The sequence below is a fragment of the Mus pahari genome, chromosome 4, assembly GCF_900095145.1.
Source record: "Mus pahari chromosome 4, PAHARI_EIJ_v1.1, whole genome shotgun sequence".
NCBI classification, from domain to species: Eukaryota; Metazoa; Chordata; class Mammalia; order Rodentia; family Muridae; genus Mus; species Mus pahari.
In genome coordinates this window covers 129,563,623-129,584,632 of record NC_034593.1, presented here as the reverse complement: position 1 = coordinate 129,584,632, position 21,010 = coordinate 129,563,623, and the positions used below count along the sequence as shown (strand labels likewise).

Sequence of the window (21,010 nt, the reverse complement as noted above, 5' to 3'; positions counted from 1 at the left end):
TGCCAATATTTAAACTGTAGTGGAATCTGGGCTTTTATCACATGGCTATAGCTGTAGTAGCATAGTCAAATAATTAATAATCCATGCATTTTCAAAAGATGGAAAGCAATATAATTATTATGGCTGACCACTATCTTATAGTCCATACATACATGAGAATTTTACTTGAAAAGTTACATAATTTTTACTCTATGTGCTAAATGGATGTGTTCAGCTTTATATTGCTGTGATATATGTGGGATAAGCAGTTTGTGGGGACATAAGGATTATTGTGGTTGTGGCTTGGGGTTTCAGTGCGTGGTTGCCTGGCTCCACTGCTTTTGTGCCTGAGATCAGGACCATGTGTTAGAGCGCTCTGAGCTGCTTAACCTCACAGTGGCAGGAAAGGAAGGAAAAGGGAGGGGCTAGGTCCCCATGCCCTCTGTAAGGGCACACTGCTTATCACCTGACTGTCTCCCAATGGTGCTCACGTCCTCAAGGTTCACCACTTCCCATAGTGCTGTAGGCAAGAACTTTCCAGAGCCAAACTATAGAAACTCAGAAACAATAACAGAAAATTAATGGTTTACCCAGAAGTTACTAAGCATAATACAGAGATAAAAATAGCCCAAGGTTGGCTAACTGTGTAATCTCAGTGAGTCAGCTAGCAAACATACGTTGTGACAAATGTAAAATCAGTAGCAAAGTAAACGTCTGCCGCTGTAGCTAGTGGTGGCTGGTTATAATGAGCTGTCAGTCTCCAGCTACACAGCATCACAGAGCTTCTCATTATAGTTTTTAGTAAGGCGTTTATGCTGGTGTCAGGGAGAGCAGACCATCTCTAAGGAAAAACATTGAAGTTTTTAAATTTTGGGTTCTTGAGTCTAGTTGGACCACACTTTAAGAACTGGATGGAATGTTATGTGAATGTACCCCATCAGAGTTCCTTGGTTCATCATCACATAAGTATACCTGCAGCTCCAGCCTGAGAGAAGCTCTCTGCAGACCCTGTGAGAGGGAACATTAGTAGTCCTAATGTAGTAGTAGTAGTTGCCTTTTATCAGCGGCGAGGCGATACACACTGCACATATTTGGTATTTGAGACAGGGTATAGAGCTAGGAGCATGGCTCAGTGGAATGCTTGTCCAAGAGCCGAGAATCTGGGTTCTGTTTGTATCACTAGAAAAATAACCATAATGTACATAAGTACATATGACTTAGGTTTTTATAGCTTCTTTATAGTGTACCTCAAATCCTTAATGTTTGAAGAGTAAGTTTAAAATTTAAGTATTATGTGCCAGTGGAGAAAGAATTTATATAAACCCTTGTATAAAAAAACACAACCGAAATTAAAACATGTTAGCTTACAATAATCTTCATAGGACTTTTAACATAATTTAAATAATTGTAATTTAAAATTGTACCTCAGATTAAAATCCAGGACCGAAACTATATTTATAAGTAAATTGTTATATGAAGTATTAATTTAGTAACCATATTCACTAATAATATCATTACCATTGAACTACATACTTATAACATAGACACAATCATCAGTATCATTTTCAACACTTAATTCAGTGTTGAGGATTGCACAAGTACTTTAGTTCATGTTTGTTATAACCCTGGAAGAAAGGCAATATATTTGTACTGTTTGAAGATGAAGAACTTTACCAAGGTTAAGTAATATACTCCTAGCATGACTGAGCTCCCATCTCTAAGTAATCTTAATGTAGTGAAGACAAGGTACATATAAAACTTACAGTTTTTAAAACAGCCATCACAAGTGAATGTATATTTATATGCCAGATATTAAATAAATGATAATAAATAGATAAATGAATTACAAGTATCTCTACTTGTAGCAGCTTGAGGAGTTAAATATAGAATAGTGTGTGATAACTGCCTATCGGAGAGTACAGCACTGAGTGGGTACTTTTAGTTCTTCTGTTAAGCACAGGTAGAATTTGGATGCTTGCAAAAGGAGGGTGTTGAAGGGTACCTACTGTCCAAAGTCTGCCTGGAAAGAAAAGTAAAATGTACCACAGTGTAAGGATGTCCAAAATCCATAGTTTCTGTGACACAGCAGGGGAGCTGATTTAGACCTATAGATTATAGCCGTGTCTTACAGGCTTTGGACGACATGCTGAACTGTAACTCAGTTTTCCTCTCTCATTGGCCACTCCCATTTAGAGTTCCCCTCTTTTGCCTAAGTGCCTCTCAGTTGCCTAAATGCCTCTCAGTTGAGACAGGACTTTCAGTGTGTAAGGCACAGGATATTTCCTTTGAATGGTTTTCCATATTAGGATTGCATTCTTTACTGAACCACATCCATCTTGCTGCAGATTGGGTTGATGAGTAGTACACAGCCGGTAACCATATAGAACCAGCCCATGTAGATGTGCAATGTTGCCAAGGCCACCCAAGGTTTTTCGTACCTTGGCCATCTAGTACTGCTCCTTCCAGCACCCAGATTCACTAGTCTTGGCACTGGATTCCTGTCATCCAGTTTACTGCCTCATACGTTTGGAAGATATCCTGGAAGTCAATTTTAATTCCTTCAGATGATTAAATGGCAATGATTTGGACTTTAGAGTTATGATTTTGTAGCTCATTATTTTGTGTAATATACATGAGTAATTTAACCTCAGAATAAGAAGTTCCTGTATATTGTGGCTTAAAACTAATTTATTTGTAATGGGTAAATATATTGAATATAGATATTTTATTATTTCAGAATGTTTATAAGCCTTTCATATGTTAATCTCACATTCTATGCCCTAAATAGACTAAGCATCTTATATTTAATTATTTTGCTTAAATTATGTGGGGTTTTTATCACCAAAGTATTAATGACCTTATTTAAAGTTTAGGTAACAGACTCTAGAAGCAAAATAATTGCCTATCAGAACTGAGAAAAGATAATGGTAACTGAATCTCTTCTTTCCTGGTGTTATGATCCTAGAACACTGGACATTGTACAAGGCAGGAGATATTGTCTCTTTGTTATACTGTCTGGTCTATGTGATGTCTAAATACTACTGAATGGGCGAGTGACTATACAGTGGAAAGTGGTGACTGGCCAGGTGTCAGGGAAACAGTTTGTGACATACTGTGATATGTAAAAAGAACAGCATTGATGTCATTTCATATAGGTTATTATGGATACTCCAGCAACTAACGTCCTTGATCTGATGATTCTTTTGAAATGTTAACTAGGGATGGAGAGGGAAAATTCAATGTGAGGATTGGTTATATAACATATTGTAGACTCTTTGAAAATAACCTCCATCATACAGAAAAAAAGTTAACTGCCTTTTCTTCTTAACAAAGGGAATTCCTTCATGATTTCAGAATTATTGTGTATTATTTGCCTGTAAGGAAGCAGACTTCCTCATAATTGTTATAATTATAATTGTCTTGCTGAGTTCCTTCTTTGCACTTCTCTAACTCTCCACCTCCACTCTCCTCGCCAGTGTTCCACTTCCGACTTAATGCCACATGTGTTCTATTCTCCCAACCCACTCTCAAAGTTTTCTTTTTTTTTTTTAAATAAAAGTTCACCGGAATTTTGTTTTCCTTAAAGCTTTAATGGATTTGGAGAAGTGAGGCTCATTGCTGAATTAGATTGATCCCCCTCACCACAGCTGTTCCCTTCCCTTCCTTACAGTAGCACCCAGGAGCCTTCTCAGCAATCGGCATCATCTGGAGCTTCACCTCTGAGTGTGTCTGAGGGCCCTGAGAGCCCAGGTTCAAGCAGGCCCGCGGTGGCTGGCCTCCGGTCTGCTGCTGCTTTCAAGCCTGTAGGATCCACCAGCGTCAAGTCACCAAGCTGGCAGCGTCCAAACCAAGCAGGTATTCCAAAGAAATCTCTCACTCTTGTCTTTTCTAGAATGAAAGTTTGAAAATGTGTTCTAGCAGGTACAATAGTACTTTGCTAGTGAAAACCATTCTCAATGATTTAAGATTTAGGAACAACTATAAAGAATCTCAGCGGCTGCTTTGCTCTTCAAAATGTCTCAGCATCATCCTCTGTGCCTCATACGTGCCCTTTGCTTGTTCTGTAGACATATAAAGCAAGAGGGGAAAGAGCACACAGTTCTGGAAAGGAGGTATTTAAATACTGACACATAGTACTTCAGGCTCAGTGAAGAAAGCGGAATTCTCAGTCACCTCTCTAGATAAGAACTTCAGATACAAATATTCATCCCTCTGACCCTCCATCTTCTGATATATAAAAGTCAGGAATTCTAAACCATTTACTGTTTCTCCAACATAAGCAGTGTCTATGGGTATACGACAGAAATAGCCGTGCTAGGAGTAGGGAGGTAGTTTAGTTGGTCAATTCCTAACACATTAGCCAGAAGGTCTGAGTTCAGTCCCCAGAACTCTTGTAAAAAAAGCCTACATAGCTGTCTGTATGTGCTTGTAATCCAAGCATGGGGAGACAGAAACAGGAGGATCCCTAGTGCTCCACAGCCTGCCAGCCTGGCCTACTCAGCAAGTCCCATGCCAGTGGGAGACCCTGGCTCATAGAACTACACAGATAGCACCTGGGAATCAACCACAATGTTTGCCTCGGGCTTTCACAGAACATGTATACACACACACACACACACACTACTTCTGTTAAAATGATGGGACTATACCTTAGGACTTTCCAACCCCAAGTTCAGCTTTTCCCTTCTCCTGAATAATGTGTCATTAAGTTCCTTACACTACCTAACCATTGATTATTTGCTATCTTGTCTGATGATCTCCAGTATCCTCAAGGCCTTTGAAATGCTTGCTGTGTCCTGGTACCATTTCAAATGCAGTGTGCCTGAAAATGTGATTTCCTACCCTGGGGAACGTTGTATGCCCCCTGATCAGCAGCAGATTATGAACTTTAGACTAGACTCCTCATTCTCAAGGTATCCAATACCAGCAGGCTCTCGGATACAGTATGTATCACGCCTGTTCTCTCCTTTGCCCATTGCTTTGGCTCAGGCCCTCATCAGTGTGTTGTTGCTTATTTTATGTCACAGTGGTGTTTGTTACATGCAGTTGATTCTGTGGAGAGGATCCAAGAACAGTTGCCCCTCAGTATGCATGGAAGACTGACGCAGGCTCACTTGCAGAGGCACAAATCCCTTATTGAGAAGGACATAATATTTATGTTCCCTGATGGTTGAGAGATATTGAATACCTTATTAGCCGTTTGAATTTCTTCTCATGAAGAACCCTGATCAGTTCCATAGCACATTTGGAGGTTAGATCTTTTTGTTTTCTGGATGTTCACTTTTTGAATTGTCTACTCTAGATATCAGTTCTCTTGTTAGATGTATCCTGGTAAAAAGGTTTGTTTTTGTTTTTGTTTTTTTAATTCTGTAGGGACCTCTTTTTTTGATTGACCATTTTCTTTATTGTATAAACCCATTTTAAGTTCCTAGGGTCATGCTTGTCATTTGTTGGTCTTCTTTTCTAAATAGCCAGAATCCTAGTCAGAAAGTCTTTACCTATGCCTGTCTTTAGTGTACTCCCTACTTTTCCAGTTAACCAAGAGCAGTATCCATAGTTTCATACACAAGACTAACCATAGACTGGGCCCATCACTATTCCATACTGGTTTTGAAAGAGGCTCAGTAAGCACCACTGGGAAGCTGTTTAGCAGGCAGCCAGGGATGGGCACATTCTCTAAGGAAGTTGACCAAAGTCCAATGGCTAGTCCTCCATCCGTCATACATACAATTCTTAACACTCAGCGAGTCACCAAAGCATGTGCACATCCTTCTGCTTGCTTTAAACTGTCCGTAGGTTATCTACCTACTCAATATAATGTAAGGGATAGGTACATATTGCTATGCTGTATTGTCTAGGAGATAAGATGTGAAATAGAAGACTGTAGATAGTGAGTACATCTTTTTCCCCTCAAATACTTTTTATCCAGTATAGGAACTTCAGAATGGAGGGCTGACTGTATCTGGGTTTTCAGGGAAAGAAGATAGGCCATTATATATAATATAGAAATCTTTAAAAGAATTAGACTGCTAAATTATTTCTAAAAGCAAAATGTTCAGACTAACCTCTGACACTTGTGGTTCATTGCCATACCATGACCTATTTCTTTGGGAGGAAAATAGTGATAAAGCATAGCCGTATTTAGCTATTTCCATCCACTTCAAGCCCGTATATTGTGACAGGGACAAACTGTAGTTATCTTGTATGTGTATTTAGTACCAAAATAATTTTAAGAAAAAAAATGGCTTTGATGTAATTGGAATGTGACAGGACAGTGTCTTATAAGATAAAAAGCGCTTAATTTCTAAGGTCAAAGCTGAAATCCGGACAGAAAATGTAGCTGATGATTAGATAATTCAAAAACTCATAATAAAATATTCTTTTCTAAGTAAAATAATTCCCGGAAAAAAATACTACATTAAAACCACCACAAGAGGGTGATAGAGTCCTTTCTTCTCTGATTCTTAAGAGACTAATCAAATCAGACAAGCAGCAACTGTAATCATGACCCTTATGCCTAGTATTTAAAACATGATATGTTTGTAGAAACTATAGATAATTTAATATGATAAATATTATAACCTAGTATCATACATATCATAAAACAGTATTGTCAAACAAATTTTTTTCTATTGTGAAATTGTAATTCAATTACATCATGACTCTTCACTCAAAATCAAAAATACATTTGAGACAATGCTATCACTTTAGTCTGGGGACCTAAAAATACATATTTCATGCTTTCTTACTAGACAGATGCTAATAGTTTACATTACTTTGTAGAATTTTAAAATGAAACTTAATTTCTAGGCTCTCATGTTTCTTTTATACAGTACCTGGAAGTATGTCATTGAAAAGAGCAAAATAACACTCCTTTAGAACATAGTATTTGACATTTCTAAGAGATTCCTAATGAAGATATGAAAGTCCTTTGGAATTAGGGCATGGTTAGTGGTTCTTGATTATTTCATAGTTCACCTGTGAAAGCAGCAGTGCTGCAGGTCAAAGGGGAGCAAAACCTGACAGCACAGGTCACTGGGCCATGGTGACTCACACGGCATGAAAGCCAGGGACATGGCTGCTGTCCCACTAAGAGCTTGATTTCCTAGTTAGTTCATATCTTTGCTCTGCTATCCACAAAGGAAAGAAAAACAGATCTAAGTATTTAAAAATAACTCCAGTAGTTGTCTGGGAAAGATGGTCAGAATGAGCAAGTTCCAGTCTATGATTAACGTAGTTGATTCTGAAGTCAGTGTAATAGCTGGGAGATAGCATTTATTTAGCTTTATTTTGTTGGGACATATTTGTAAATCTTTATGGGGTACATTCTGATAATTTGGCACATGTATACATTGTTTGATGATAGAACCAGTAGTAAGTACTTCCTTTTCTACATAAACAAAAACTATTTTATTGTGTTGGAACTTGGTACTCTTGCATGTAGCCAGCATAAATAGCCCAAATGAAATAGAATGGTGCAGAACATTCCAGAGTATTTTGATGTGCTATTTAAAAATACTTTGAGAACTGTAATTTTATAAACATGTTTCATGATATGCCTACATAACAAAAAGTGGGAATGTTCAAAGGGTAGCACACACAGATATGCTTTGGCTCAAAAGGTGAGGAAGTGTGTTTACTATGCTATATAGAATAGAAAATAGTGTGAGAAGATGTGAGAAGACTTGATTTTAAAAACATATATTGTACTTTTTGTTAATTGATTGGTAATGTATTTTTAAATGAAAGGCATAAAAGCTCAAAAGAAAACAAAGGAAGGACTTTACCGAAAAGTTTTTTTGAAATTATAAGACATTTTAGTGTATGCTAAGCCTGTCCTTCACTATGTAAGTCTCCTAAAGTCCTGCCTTTATTAGATGCTTCTCTTGTGGCGTTGCAGGGCTTGTATATAGTATACACCACAGTATATAGTATATAGTTGTGTATAGTACTGAAGTACCTTCCAGAGTACAGTGATGCTAGAATAGATGGCAACCAGGAGTTGAGTGTGCATGGAGCAGCATTAAAGTTTAGACTAGACTATGTTTTCCTCAGGCATCGTCAGTGCCACTTTATTTTATCATTAAACACTTGCCAGCTGGTCATAAAAAGATAACTCTTTTGAGATACAAAATGTTTAAAATTCATAGACTAGATGAAAAAAACTAAGATAGAAAAGTAGTAAGAATTAAAGTCGAGTTTTGAACAAGTCAGCAGTATTACTGCCTACTTCCTCATGCCTATGTCACATAACTGTCACAAATAGAAACAGTGACTAGAACCTAGGGAGGTACGTAAAAATGGAGTTTTTTCTTGTTATTTATCAGAATTGGATTTTTTTTTTTAAATCTCTATTGAATTCACTTTTGTTTGTTTGAAGAGCTAGGGATGAGCCCCTGGGTGTCATACTTTCCAAGCGTATGCTGTACCACTGAGCTACATTCTACAGCCTCAATATTTATATATCTATTAAATTTTATTTGTGAAAGCTTCATATTATATATAAATAATAAGTGGCCAGATGAGTATTTTTAAACCTTTGTAAATTTAATAGTAATAGTTTAAAAATATATACCTGTGTTTTTGTAGGTGACCTAATTTGCTATGTAATGGTTTTTCTACATTCCTAGTAAGTTATGATTACTAGATTAGGTAAACTTAACTTACTAGATGCAAATATGTGTATAAAAATATTACTGTCTTACCAAGTATAGTAAAACATATTTTTCATGAAGGCATAGAGGGCCATTTTGTGTTGAAATACATTAATTAGCCTAATCAAACACAAAATGCAGGTGATGAATTTGCTGGAATATAAGAAGTACATTGCTTCGTCAGGCTGTGTTGTCCATTGTACTTAGTTGTGTGGTGTGGTGGGGGTGGCTCTGGTGTATATAATGTGTACCCCACCGGGTATGCGTTCTACAGGGCTACCCTTTTCAGTTTTATGCTTCTGCTTTTTGCAAGAAGGGTCTTGAATGACTCTGGCAGACTTCAAACTGATGATGCTTCTGCCTCCACCTTCCTAGCAGCTATGATGATGGGTTTGTCCCACTGTGCCCAGCTCTGAGGCTAACCTTTTGAGTACAGTTTCTTTGTTAAAATAAGGATCTTAAAGTACCTCAGTAGCACTGTTGTGAACATATGATCTGGTATATTGACATACTTAGATGATAGAACAGGAAGGGTTCAGATTCCACCCTTTGACACTTTCATAACAGTATCAAGAACTTATACTGTTTTGAACCAGCAAAATGGATGTCACAGAACTTCCCTGTGTGCAGCTGTTTGGAGCTCCCAGCTGCAGGCAGTGTAGCTTCTTCCCAGGGCCTTCAGTGAATTTTCTCCTCACCTCCACTATCTTCTGCAGCCTCTTTTCACAAGGTTGCTCCATATGTTTCTAGTTCAGTTCTGCCAAAGTTGCTGAAAAACTTTCATTATTCACAGTTCATGCCTTGTACAGGCTGCTCTTGTGTGCAGTTCTTCACCTTCTCTAACTGTAACTCCTCTAGTCAGACCCCGTTTATCACCTGCTTAGCACAGTTTCATTGAGCCTCTGGCTGGGCACTTATTCTTTCTCCATGATCCGTACAACTGTGGCAATGTCTTTACCATAGAATTCATTTTTTTTTCATTTTAATTGTTTTTATAGACCTTGAAGGGTGTGGCCAAGGTTTACCATGCCACTCCTTGCTTTGGAGCACCTGCCTGGTATGCAGCCATTTCTTTGGTAAATGTTAGTGAGTGAGTACATAGACCAAATGCCTTATTTTGAAGCCTTTCATGTAATTTGAGGGACACAACATTCATTTGTCATCATGATGTTCAGTCTTCTTGGGCTTCAGATTTCTTTAAGTGTTACTGAACAAAGGTGAAAACAGTGTCTGACAAAGCAGCTATTTAAAAAATCCCAAAGCTCTAAGGACAAGGCCATGCTACTAGCCTCCTGAAGCATCAAATTAAGAGTTAAAGGAGGTGAATGTAAGCAATACTGTAATTACTTGCTGCCCTCTATAGCCAGTAATTCAAAATATTAGCAATTCTGAAACCATGGCCCGATTTTCTTTCTCTAAAAAAATAAGGAAATCATTGTAACCAAGGGACCAAACAGTGGAGTGCAGTGGGAATATTAGGGATGTGGCTCATCTTACTTTGGATAGTAAATTTGAGCACAAAGCACCAGTATATTGCATAAGAAATCAGCAACAGATGTACAGAGAGAAGTTACCTCTGATTACAGGGCCCAGGTCAGAAGATGTGGAGCTCTGCATCTGCAGAAAGGGAGTAGAAAACACTTGAATAAAGAATACATCTTAAAGGTGGAAAACATATTTGTTTATGGTGGAGTTTTATTTTGTTCTGGAATGAAGTTTTAATGTTGATATACACATTCGTACAAAAAAAGAAAACCACCCAAGAACCTCAAGACTTGAATTTCTTAAAGGAGTGCAAGTTGTTTGGGATGTTTTAGTGGCAAGAGAGAAAGGAGGATTAATGGAGTAGTGGGGGGCCTGGCCAGTGAGTGCTTAGAGCATATCATAGTGTGGGCTTGCTTCTGAAAAGGAGCTATTAAAAGATCTGTAATCTGTGTAGTAGCAGAGTCAGATTGGCTCTATTGAAAGATCAGTATATCTCTAATGTGTTTAAACAGACCATGTTGATTTCTCTGTAGTGAGACTGGAGTCCAGAACCCCATGTTAGAGGTTATAGAGGTGTTCTAGCATAGAGGTAGTGATGGCAGATACCAATCACCTTAGGCACTGGTGATAGGAATGGAGAGAGTTCTGGGGAGAACAGACCTGTGACCTTCTTAGCATCTTTAACCTGAGTCGGGTGCTGCATAACCACTGTTTTCCCAGGGAAGGAATTGTGATACAGAACTTAGGCATCACATTCTAAAACATTGTCACAGTGATCAAGTATGTGGTCAAGTGTGTAGCTTAGAGAAAACAGACATTCAGCGTATTCCCTACCCCACACCCCGTATCCATGAATCTTATGGAGGCTTTTGTTTTGTTTTGTTTTGTTTTGTTTTTGTTTTTCGAGACAGGGTTTCTCTGTGTAGCCCTGGCTGTCCTGGAACTTACTTTGTAGACCAGGCTGGCCTCGAACTCAGAAATCCATATGGAGGCATTTTCTTAATATGTTCTTTCCTCTCAGATGACATTAGCTTGTGCAAAGTTGACATCAAACTGGTCAGCACATTTTCTTTCACTGTAATGTTAGATTTGTTGCCTCTTTATAGTTAGCTGTTTTCATTAGCAGTTCTTATGTGTGGGGAAGCATCACCTGTGTGCTTTCTTTAGGTGTGTACACAGAGCTCCCAGGTGTGCCTTGTTTACTGCCATGTTGGCTGACAGTGATAAGAGATGAATGGATATTTTTTAAAAAATGTTTTATTATTAAATGTTTTCATGCAAGTATAAGCTATTCTAACTGATATTATGATGAGATACTTTAACACAGTAAGCATGTGCCATTTAGTGTTTAGCATAAATTTCTTCCTCTATATTGAAGAAACACCGATTTCCATACTAGTTTAGGTAGAGACTTGCTCTATAACTTTTATTGGTCTCAAACTCACAGCATGGCTCTTCTCCCAGGTGCTGAGATTACAGACAGGTGCCCGTACACCCGGCTTCCGCAACATTCCTGCTAAGTCATTGTTCTCATTATAAAAAAATCAGTGACACGCAGGTTTTATTAATTATTTGCTTTTTTCATTTTTGGTATGTGAGTATATGTGTTGCAGGAGTGTGTGCACTCATGTGTGGGTATGCTTGCCTGTGTATGCCCCTTTAGGGCCAGAGGTTGGCAGTGTCTTCCTCACATTGTCCAGTTTGTTTCTGTGACAGGGTCTTTTACTGATCCTGAAGGTCACTATTTTAACAAGAGTGTCCCCTCACTTCTCCCCACTGCTGGTGTTAGCGGAGCATGCCACATGCTTTATGTTCACATATGTGCTGAGCTCTCCTGCTTGCTGTTTGTACAGTGAGTATTTACTCTCTGTGCTGTCTCCCCAGCCTCCACTTGGTTTTCCTTTTATGACACAAACATGTTTTTGTCAAAGAATAAAATTGGTGCCTTCTAAAGAATATAAGTTGTGATTTGGAGAAGCACAATATAAATAAGCTTATTTATATTGTATAATATAAAAGAGTGATCAGTTAGGAATATTTTAGGGAAGAGTACATTTGATGGGGCCAGAGGTAAAGGAAAGTGACAAACATAGTTTACAAAGTACTTAGTTGACTATAGTACCTCTTACACTCTTGTTGAAGGAGGACTCATCATCCCTACCTGAATACAGAGGCAGCCTGGAAAGGACCAAACTGGATCTCCTAACAGTAACATGGTAGCTATTGTTCATTAGTAGTAATCATTTCATTGATATTTCAGCTTTAAAAATGTCTTCATCAAGACTGCACGTTAAGTCATTATTACAGTTGATTATTATCTTACTAACAAGTTCACAGGCTCTGAGAAAAGTAAAAGAAGCTATCTAGTTTATAGTACAGTGACCCATTACTTTGACCCTAGATAACACGTGTCCTGTGTCCCATGGTGGCATTTGTGATTACATCTAGAGGCACAGATCTCAAAGGGACAGCATAGAGAGGCTTCTTGTTGAGGACAGAGACAGTTAACTATGGGCCTGAGAGCTGCTAAATCTGCTTTGGGTGACATATTGTTTGCATCTAAACTTCACGTTTGAAATTCAGATCATTTAGCTATGATTTAGTTATTTCACCACTTTATTGTGTGATGCCTGAGCATGTCTTTATTGTGTGGGGTACAGTTCTGAAGTAAGATATAGCCTTTTGCTTTATTATGAATTAGAGCTGGGGAGAGATCTGATATGTTATTTTTGTTTCAAAGAAAGACTCATTTATTTGTGAGATTTGATTAGATCCAAGACTGAATGATGTTCATCTCAGTTATAAGTGGATATAAATTCTATCTTTATTTGAAGGCTAAAGTAGATAGGGGTGAGAAAGGAAATTACTGATACTACAACCACCCCAAATGTCATTGTAGGCTTTGTGCTACGCTAATAAATCTAGGTAACTAGATTTGCTCAGCTTAGATGGATGGATTTATTGGTTCTCTTTTTAAATTTTTGTATGAGTAAGTAAATTGCTACCAGTTGCATGTATTTCATCTCTTCTAATAATATTTTATTGCCATCTGGTCCCTGCATTTTGATATCATTAAATAGTTCACTCGCTGCAAAGTCCTGCATGGAGCTGCCCACTGTCAGGATTGGGGTGTGATGCAGACAATGTGCTTGCAGTTTTCATATAGCAAATCCATTCAAATTTAAAATCATGGTTCTTAGAGAAAAAATAGTGACACCCTTAAGTATCCACTTTCTCTTCCTGCCAAGGAATGTTTTCCTTGGGAGCTTTGCTTTGGTGTTGGAGTCTGTTTAGTGTTGTGGGCCGCATCTGTAGAAGCCCTCCGCTCTTCCACTTTCCATCTCATGCTGGCCCACTCAACCTCCGTATAAGAAAATGTACCTAGATTTGTTATAAATGCTTTCCTTAAAGAGTTTCTACTCTTATTTCACACATTTGGTCACACCTGGCCTACCTGCTATCAGTTTTTTTTAAAACAAGGTTCTGTTGAAGCATGACCATGCTCATTTCTTTATGTATCACCCATAGCTATTTTCAGGCTTCAGTGATGTATTTAAATATTTGCTGTCTTAGTTGGGGTTTTATTGCTGCAAAGAGACACCATGACTACAGTAACTCTTAAGAAGAAAAACATTTAATTGGAGGTTACTTACAGTTTAGAGGTTTAGTCCATTATTATCATGACAAAAAGCATGGTGGCAGGAAGACTTGATACTGGAGAAGGAGCTGAAAGTTCTATATCCAGATTAATTGGCAGCAGGAAGAACGAGTGAGCCACTGGCCCTGGCTTGAGCTTCTGAAACTGCAAAGCCCACCAAAGTGACACACCTACCCTCAACAAACCTGTATCTCTTAAGAGTGCAACTTCCTATGACTTAATAGGAATCATTTTCATTCAAATGACATTTTCAAAAGAAGCAAAAAGTCATACAAAGTCTGAAATAGTAAAATCCATGCTTCCTTACAGGAAAACCCAAACTCTGGAGTCAAACTGTATGAACAAGGAAGATGTCATGCTTCCTAATTCTGCACAGTAGATGCAGACTTAACTGGGGAACTTTTGTTGTAGTATTAACCCTGTTTTACATGTGATTACTTATTTACTTATTTCTCTGGGTTTATCTTTCAAGTCAAGTTCCTGGTGTAAAGAATGAGTCTAATCTATAAGGGGGTGGTGGTTTAATAATTAGATGCTTTGTTAATCAGATCAGATCTCATGTTGAGTTTGACCCCTGACATTTATGAGGTATTTTGTGCACATTCTGGAATGTAGGTACATCTTCTTTACACTACTTCATTTTCTTTCTTCACATTTGGTGGTGCTTATGTTTTCCATATTGGGAAGCTGAGCACAAATGATGGCGTTTCTAATGCTGCAGCTTAGAAAACAGTATCACTTAACATGATAAACTCTTGCATTTTTTCCTTTCTATATCAGTCTTTGCCTAATGAGGATTCTATTTATGTGGGTACTTTGAGTCCTATTTCTCTTCCTTCCTTTTCTCTAAAGATTAGGCTGTTTGTATTTGTTTGTTTTTGTTAAGAAGAGATGGTAAACTAGTTTTTTTATTGCATCCTGAAAAATATGAAATAATGTATATACTTACATGTTTTCTTATGCAAATACACTCAAAATTACAATTATTTTATAGTCATATAGTCCAGTCTGTTTTCAAACTCACTGTGTAGCTAAAGTTGACCTTGAACTCATGACCCTCCTGCCTCAACATCTCATAGTAGAATTGGAGCAGAGAACCACCATGCCTAGCTAGAAATTTAATATCCATTTTTGCATGCATGTATGTATGTACATGTTTTTATGTGTTGAGGATGGAGGCCAATTTCCTGTCTTCCTCAATTGCTATCCATTTTATTTTATTTTTTTAGACATGGTGTATTAGTCTGGGTTCTCTAGAGGAACAGAACTTAAATAATGAAATATATATATGATTTATTAGAATGGCTTACAAACTTACAGGCTATCTGCCAACTGACGGTCCAAAAACCCAGTAGTGGTTCAGTCCATAAGGCTGAATTTCTCAGCTGATCTTCAGTACGGTATATGCCAGAATCCTGAAGAAGTAGGCCCTAATGCCCACAAAGGAGTGGACTTGCCAGCAAGAGTGAGGACAAGCAAACAGAAAGAAAGAGCTGCCTTCTTCCATGTCCATTAATTTTAATTTTAATATTTAAAGTTAAATCTGGTGTGGCTCAGACTAAAGGTGTATCTTCCCACATCAAAAGATCTGGATTAAAAGTGAGTCTTCACATTTCAAATGATTTAATCGAGAAAAAGATTCTTCACACGTGTTCCCAGCCTCTTGGGTTTTAGTTAATTCCAGATGTAGTCAAGTCTATATAATCCCCACAGTTTATCTAGACTGGCTGGCTAGCAAGCCTTAAGGATTCTCTTTCCTTCCCCATGCCTGAGATTTCACATGCTTTTCTCCATGCCTGGCTTCTATGTGGGTACTGGGGATCCAACCTCCAGCCCTCATGTTTGCATGGCCAGCATTTTACAACTGAGCTCCCCAGGCTGCAGATAAGGCTAACAATCCTTTCCAATGTTCCTGAGGTTATAATAACACCTCAGTTTTATTTTTTAATGTAATGTTTGTTTGGGTAAAATACCTAAGCAGTTGCAGGTGCCTACCATCAACCTTGCTGTGGCTCATTTGGTACCTAGAACCCTCATGCTGGAAGGAGAGCACTGACTTCTGCCTAGTATACGCTGACCTCCTCCCGGGTGCTGTGGCACAAACATGTAGACGCATGTTAAATAAGATTTTTAGATTTTTCAAAAACAAATATTTTGTTTCAGTCCTTTTTTGTTTCTTTTGCTTTTTATTCTTTTTCATTTTTTATGAATAATGCTGGCATTCCACAATAAAAGCATGAACTTTATTTCCCACTGTGTGTCACACATAGGAACAATAATGAAATTATTCAGAAAACGCTGTACTTATTTCTGATAAATGAAATTATTTGCTGACTTTAATTAATCGTAGCAAAACCCTATGTGTTAACATCTTGTGCTTTTTTGTCTGCTATGTAGCTGCAACTATAACCCAAAGAAAATTTTCGTGTTAAGATTAATAGAGAGAAAAAGGCAAGTCTGTGTAGTGAGTAATATTTGGTAACATGCAATATAAAAAAAATGAAAGAGAATGGTGCTTAATGCAAGTTCCTATATTCACTTTAATTAAGACTTTCTAGATCCAGTTTAATCTGAGTTCTTAATGTTGAAAGGATGGCTGCTAATGGAAGAGACTGTCCTCGAGAAGTGGCAGTGATATTTGATTCTTAGCCTTAGATGCACCTGTTCCAATTCTTCATGGTGGACATGCCAGCATTCCCTGCTGCTTACATAAATGATAATAGTTTAATCTGTCCAATTTTGCTTTTAATCACTGAATTAAGCAAGTCCTTGATTCCGCTTAATAAAAATTGCACAAGCCTCAGAGTGTCCTCTGATCTTAGATCTTGGCTTAACTCTTTCCATTTTTTGCTGCATATAATTTCACGCCTGGATTATGAAAAGTAGACTGTTGTTTATGCTTTCATCATAAGGAGCTTGATAGAAAAATGCACAGACCCTGTTTTTCTCTTGGCCACCATCTGTTTAAGATGGTTGGGAAAGGGCAGAGAAGAAAGCACTCACTGTCCACAGTACTATGTGCGTGTGGCCATACTGCTGCTCGATTTAGTGTGTGTAAAATTTCTACCATACCGTCAAGAACATACTCGGCTGTTGAATTACAATTCAAAAGTGTCACATTGATATGGACCAGTTATTTATACAAGCCCAAGCTTAGCTTCAGTGTTTCAGAAGGAGCAGCCTTCTTATTTCAGACAGTTGTTTTTCATATCATAAACTCATATATGATTCTGAAAGCTGAGCTGGAGCAGTGGACACTTGTCTTTTATTTTTCTGGTAACATTCATATTCATTAACATTTTAAATATCGGCTCATTCTTCTAACAATGAAAGTAAAATAATACATGATTTTTATAAGGAATCAAAATTTTTATGGTTATTTCTAGGTTAATTCCCATAACTTTCTTTGCTTATTTTTTAAAAACTATACAAACACAAACACATTCTCCTTTTAATTATGTTTCAAAACATAAGATGTCCAATCTTATATACATATGCCTTATTTGAAGAATTTTGCACCTATTAAAGATTAAAGAATAGATAGCTATGTTTAAAGCAAGAAATAAATATTATTGTGAAAAATAAAATACCCTATTAACGTATATGAAGGTCTTAATATAATCTAAGCTGTTAGAAGCACTAGGACAAGTTTGTTCTTTTTGGAATGATGGTTTTACAAGCACAAAGGAAAAAATAATGCTTTCATACATTTTTCTAAGTTACCCAAGTCTGCTCATGTTCTAGTTTGATCTCTGTTGCTGTGGTAAAGCACTCTGACGGCAGTCTGCAGAGGAGAGGGGGTATTTGGCTAGACTTGCAGACCATAGTCCTCCATTGAGGGCTGTTAGGGCTGGAACTAAAACAGAACTTGGGCAAAGGCTGCTTGCTGGCTTGCTCTATGGCTCATGCGCTGCCAGTGTCTTTGTATAGCTCAGTCCCACCTGCCTAGGGATGATGCACCCACAGTGTGAAGTTCCTTCCACGTCAGTCATCAGTCAAGACTCCCTCACAGACATGCTATAGGCCAACCTGTTCGAGGCAGTCCCTCAGTTGAGATGCCTTCAGATGACTCTAGACTGGGTCACATTGACAACGGAAGCCAATTAGGGCAGCTTAGTGAGGAAATTAAAAATTAAAATAGCAGAAATTAATCATCTTGATTATGATCAGACCGTTAGCATTTCCAGGTTTCTCTCATGCTTGAGAATCACATTTGCCTTCATATTTTAGTGAATCAAAGCAGTCCCTGACAAAAAACATGGTGTATAATTGGTTCATAATATGTGTTTGAATGGATGAATACATGGAGAAAAAGACTTAAATTAAATGTCATTTAGGGAGCCAGACTTTCTACTTATACCTTTATTTGTTTCTGTGGTATATTCGCCTACATTTTCTCTTATTACTCTGTCTTTAAAATGCTTAACACTGCTTGCTCTCTGTCCAAGGAACACCTCTTTTTCTACTTCCACTGCATTATAGTTCAGTTCTATAACTCAAATGGACATGCTGTGACTCTTGAATCATCCTCATCGCTTTAGATATTTATCCTGAGTTCACATATTCACTATTCTTACAGTACTGAGATACATAACAATAAAAAAATTTTTAACAGCTTCACCCATGTGATGACCAAGACCATGAATGTCCTCATCTATTACATATTCTTTCTTAGAACAGTGTCTTTACAGTGGACTTTTTGAACAGGCTTGCTATCCTAGTTTTCTATTGCTGTGGTAGAGACCATGACCACTGCAACTCTGGAAGGAAAGAGTTTATTTCATCTTACAGCTTACAGCCCATCGTGAAGGGAAGTCAGGGCAGGAACTCAAGGTAGTAATCTGGTTACAGGAACTGAAGCAGAAGCCATGGAGGAACACAGTATACTGGTTTGCACTTGATGGCTTGCTTGCTCAGCTTGCTTTCTTCTATAATCCAGAACTATTTACCCAGTGGTGGCACTGCCTTCAGTAGCCTGGTCCCTTCCACATCAATTACGAATCAAAAAAAAAAAAAAATGCCCCCACAGATATGACAGAGTACAGTCTGATGGTGGCAATTCCTCACCTGTGACTTGTCTTCCCAGCTATATCTAGGATTGCATCAAATTAATAAAAACTACGCAACATACTTGCTGAATGACAAAATAGCTATATACATAAATAGGCTATCTTTTTGCCTCCTACCACTTACCCCATGTGTTAAATAGCTATTTGAGACAAAATAACTGAGACAATCAATGTTAAAAATCGATACATATTTTCCTTATTACTTTTAAGATTTTTAAAATAAGTTATTTGACAACTTAAACAAATGGACATGATAAATACTGACCACTTTCACACATCCTCCCCTTCTCCCTACTTAACTTCTTTCTCTACAAATCTCTTTTTTAAGATCGCATCTGAGCCGGGCAGTGGTGGCACACGCCTTTAATCGCAGCACTTGGGAGGCAGAGACAAGTGAATTTCTGAGTTTTAGGCCAGCCTGGTCTACANAGTGAGTTCCAGGACAGCCAGGGCTATACAGAGAAACCCTGTCTCAAAAAAAAAAAAAAAAAAAAAAGATCTATTTGTCTTGTTTGTGTGACCTACTGAGTTTAATCAGGGCTGTCCAAGTGACAGTGGGTTTGGAGCTGTCCACTATAGCTTGGTAGGCTCAGCAGTAGGTACACAACTGGAGAAAATGAATCCTCCCTTCCTAGCATAAGCCATTAGTTCAGTGGTAAGTCCATTGTCTAGTACATGAAAATCCATGAGTGTGTTGTATCTATGGTAAAGGAAAAAAGAATCTGACACTCAAGCACTTACATTTGCTTATTGATTGGAAAGTAATTGGTAGAACTTGAGTTGTAAATCTCAAGAGTCCTGTAAGCTCATCCCATTTCCATAACTGATCATTGATGGGCCTTGTCTTGTGTAGATCCAGTGCTGGTAACTACAGCTGTGAATTCGTGATTGCAAATGGCTGTGTGGAGTCTTGAGGTTGGCATTTCATAGCCTGTCACTGTATTTTCCATCAAGCCTTGGAGTCTTTAGGCTGAGTCCTCAACTGTCACGTATTCTCAGCTTCTTCGGTATCCACGAGTCTCTAATTTCACTCCCAATCCACTGTAATGGGGGACTTCTCTGATTAAATAAGGACTTTTGGTCTACAGGTCTACAGGTACAACCATATTTAGAAGGCAGTTTGATAACTATGTCGACATAGTTATCCTACTTGGGGAAGAATTCTCCATATCACTGATAAGATAGGCTTATAGTACCAGGCATGGGTTCTCTATGGAGCAGGCCTCAGAGCCAATCAGAGGGCAGTAGCACACCAACAACAGTCACATTATGTATTGGCTGTGTTTGTGTGTCGATTTGACACAAGCTGGAGTTATTACAGAGAAGGGAGCCCCTCTCGAGGAAATGCCTTCATGAGATCCAGCTGTAAGGCATCTTCTCAGTTAGTGATCAAGGGTGGGAGGTCCCATTGTGAGTGGTACCATCCCTGGGCTTGTAGTCTTGGATTCTATAAGAAAGCAAGCTGAGCAAGCCAGGGGAAACAAGCCAGTAAGTAAAATCCCTCCATCGCCTCTGTGTCAGCTCCTGCCTCCAAGTTCCTATCCTATATGAATTCCTGTCCTGACATCCTTTGGTGTTGAACAGCAGTATGGAAGTGTAAGCTGAATAAACCTTTTCCTCCTCAACTTGCTTCTTGGTCATGATGTTTTATGCAGGAATAGAAACCCTGACTAAGACACAATATGAATACACAGATTTTAGTCCATTGTCCTTTTTGGCTTGTGAATATGTAGTGAAATCTCATGACAGGAGTGTGTGGCAGAGGAAGCCCATCCACCTCACAGCCCATATCAAGAGATCATGCTGGGGTGTAAACTCCTCCTAGGCCTCACTGTTTAAAAGGGTCTACCACCAACTCCCAGCACCATGGATGGGGACACAAAGCTATGTCATGTGTACTTCTCAGAAACATTTTATACCTGAACTGTATTGTACTGTAAGAAAGTCAATGATTTGTTGGTCTATAACATTTTTAAACTTCATGAAGGCATAAATGATTCCCTTTTTTAAAAAATTATTTTCAATTTTTATTGGGTATTTACTTCATTTACATTTAAAATGCTATCCCCAAAATCCCCTATACCCTCCCCTCCTGCTCCCCTACCCACCCACTCCCACTTCTTGGCCCTGGTGTTCCCCTGTGCTGGGTCATATAAAGTTTGCAA

At 38.3% G+C, this 21,010-nt stretch overlaps 1 protein-coding gene across 6 annotated transcripts in view; it reads left to right on the top strand.

Annotated features, from left to right (window-relative positions):
- The window catches only part of Pdlim5 (PDZ and LIM domain 5), a 160,782-nt gene that overhangs the window by 116,523 nt on the left and 23,249 nt on the right, over window positions 1-21,010 (top strand). For all 6 annotated transcript variants that reach the window (XM_021197106.1, XM_021197100.1, XM_021197101.1 and 3 more), the window contains one exon: window positions 3,650-3,834. In XM_021197106.1, coding sequence (XP_021052765.1) covers window positions 3,650-3,834 — 185 coding nt within the window. The remainder of the gene's footprint in view (window positions 1-3,649; window positions 3,835-21,010) is intronic.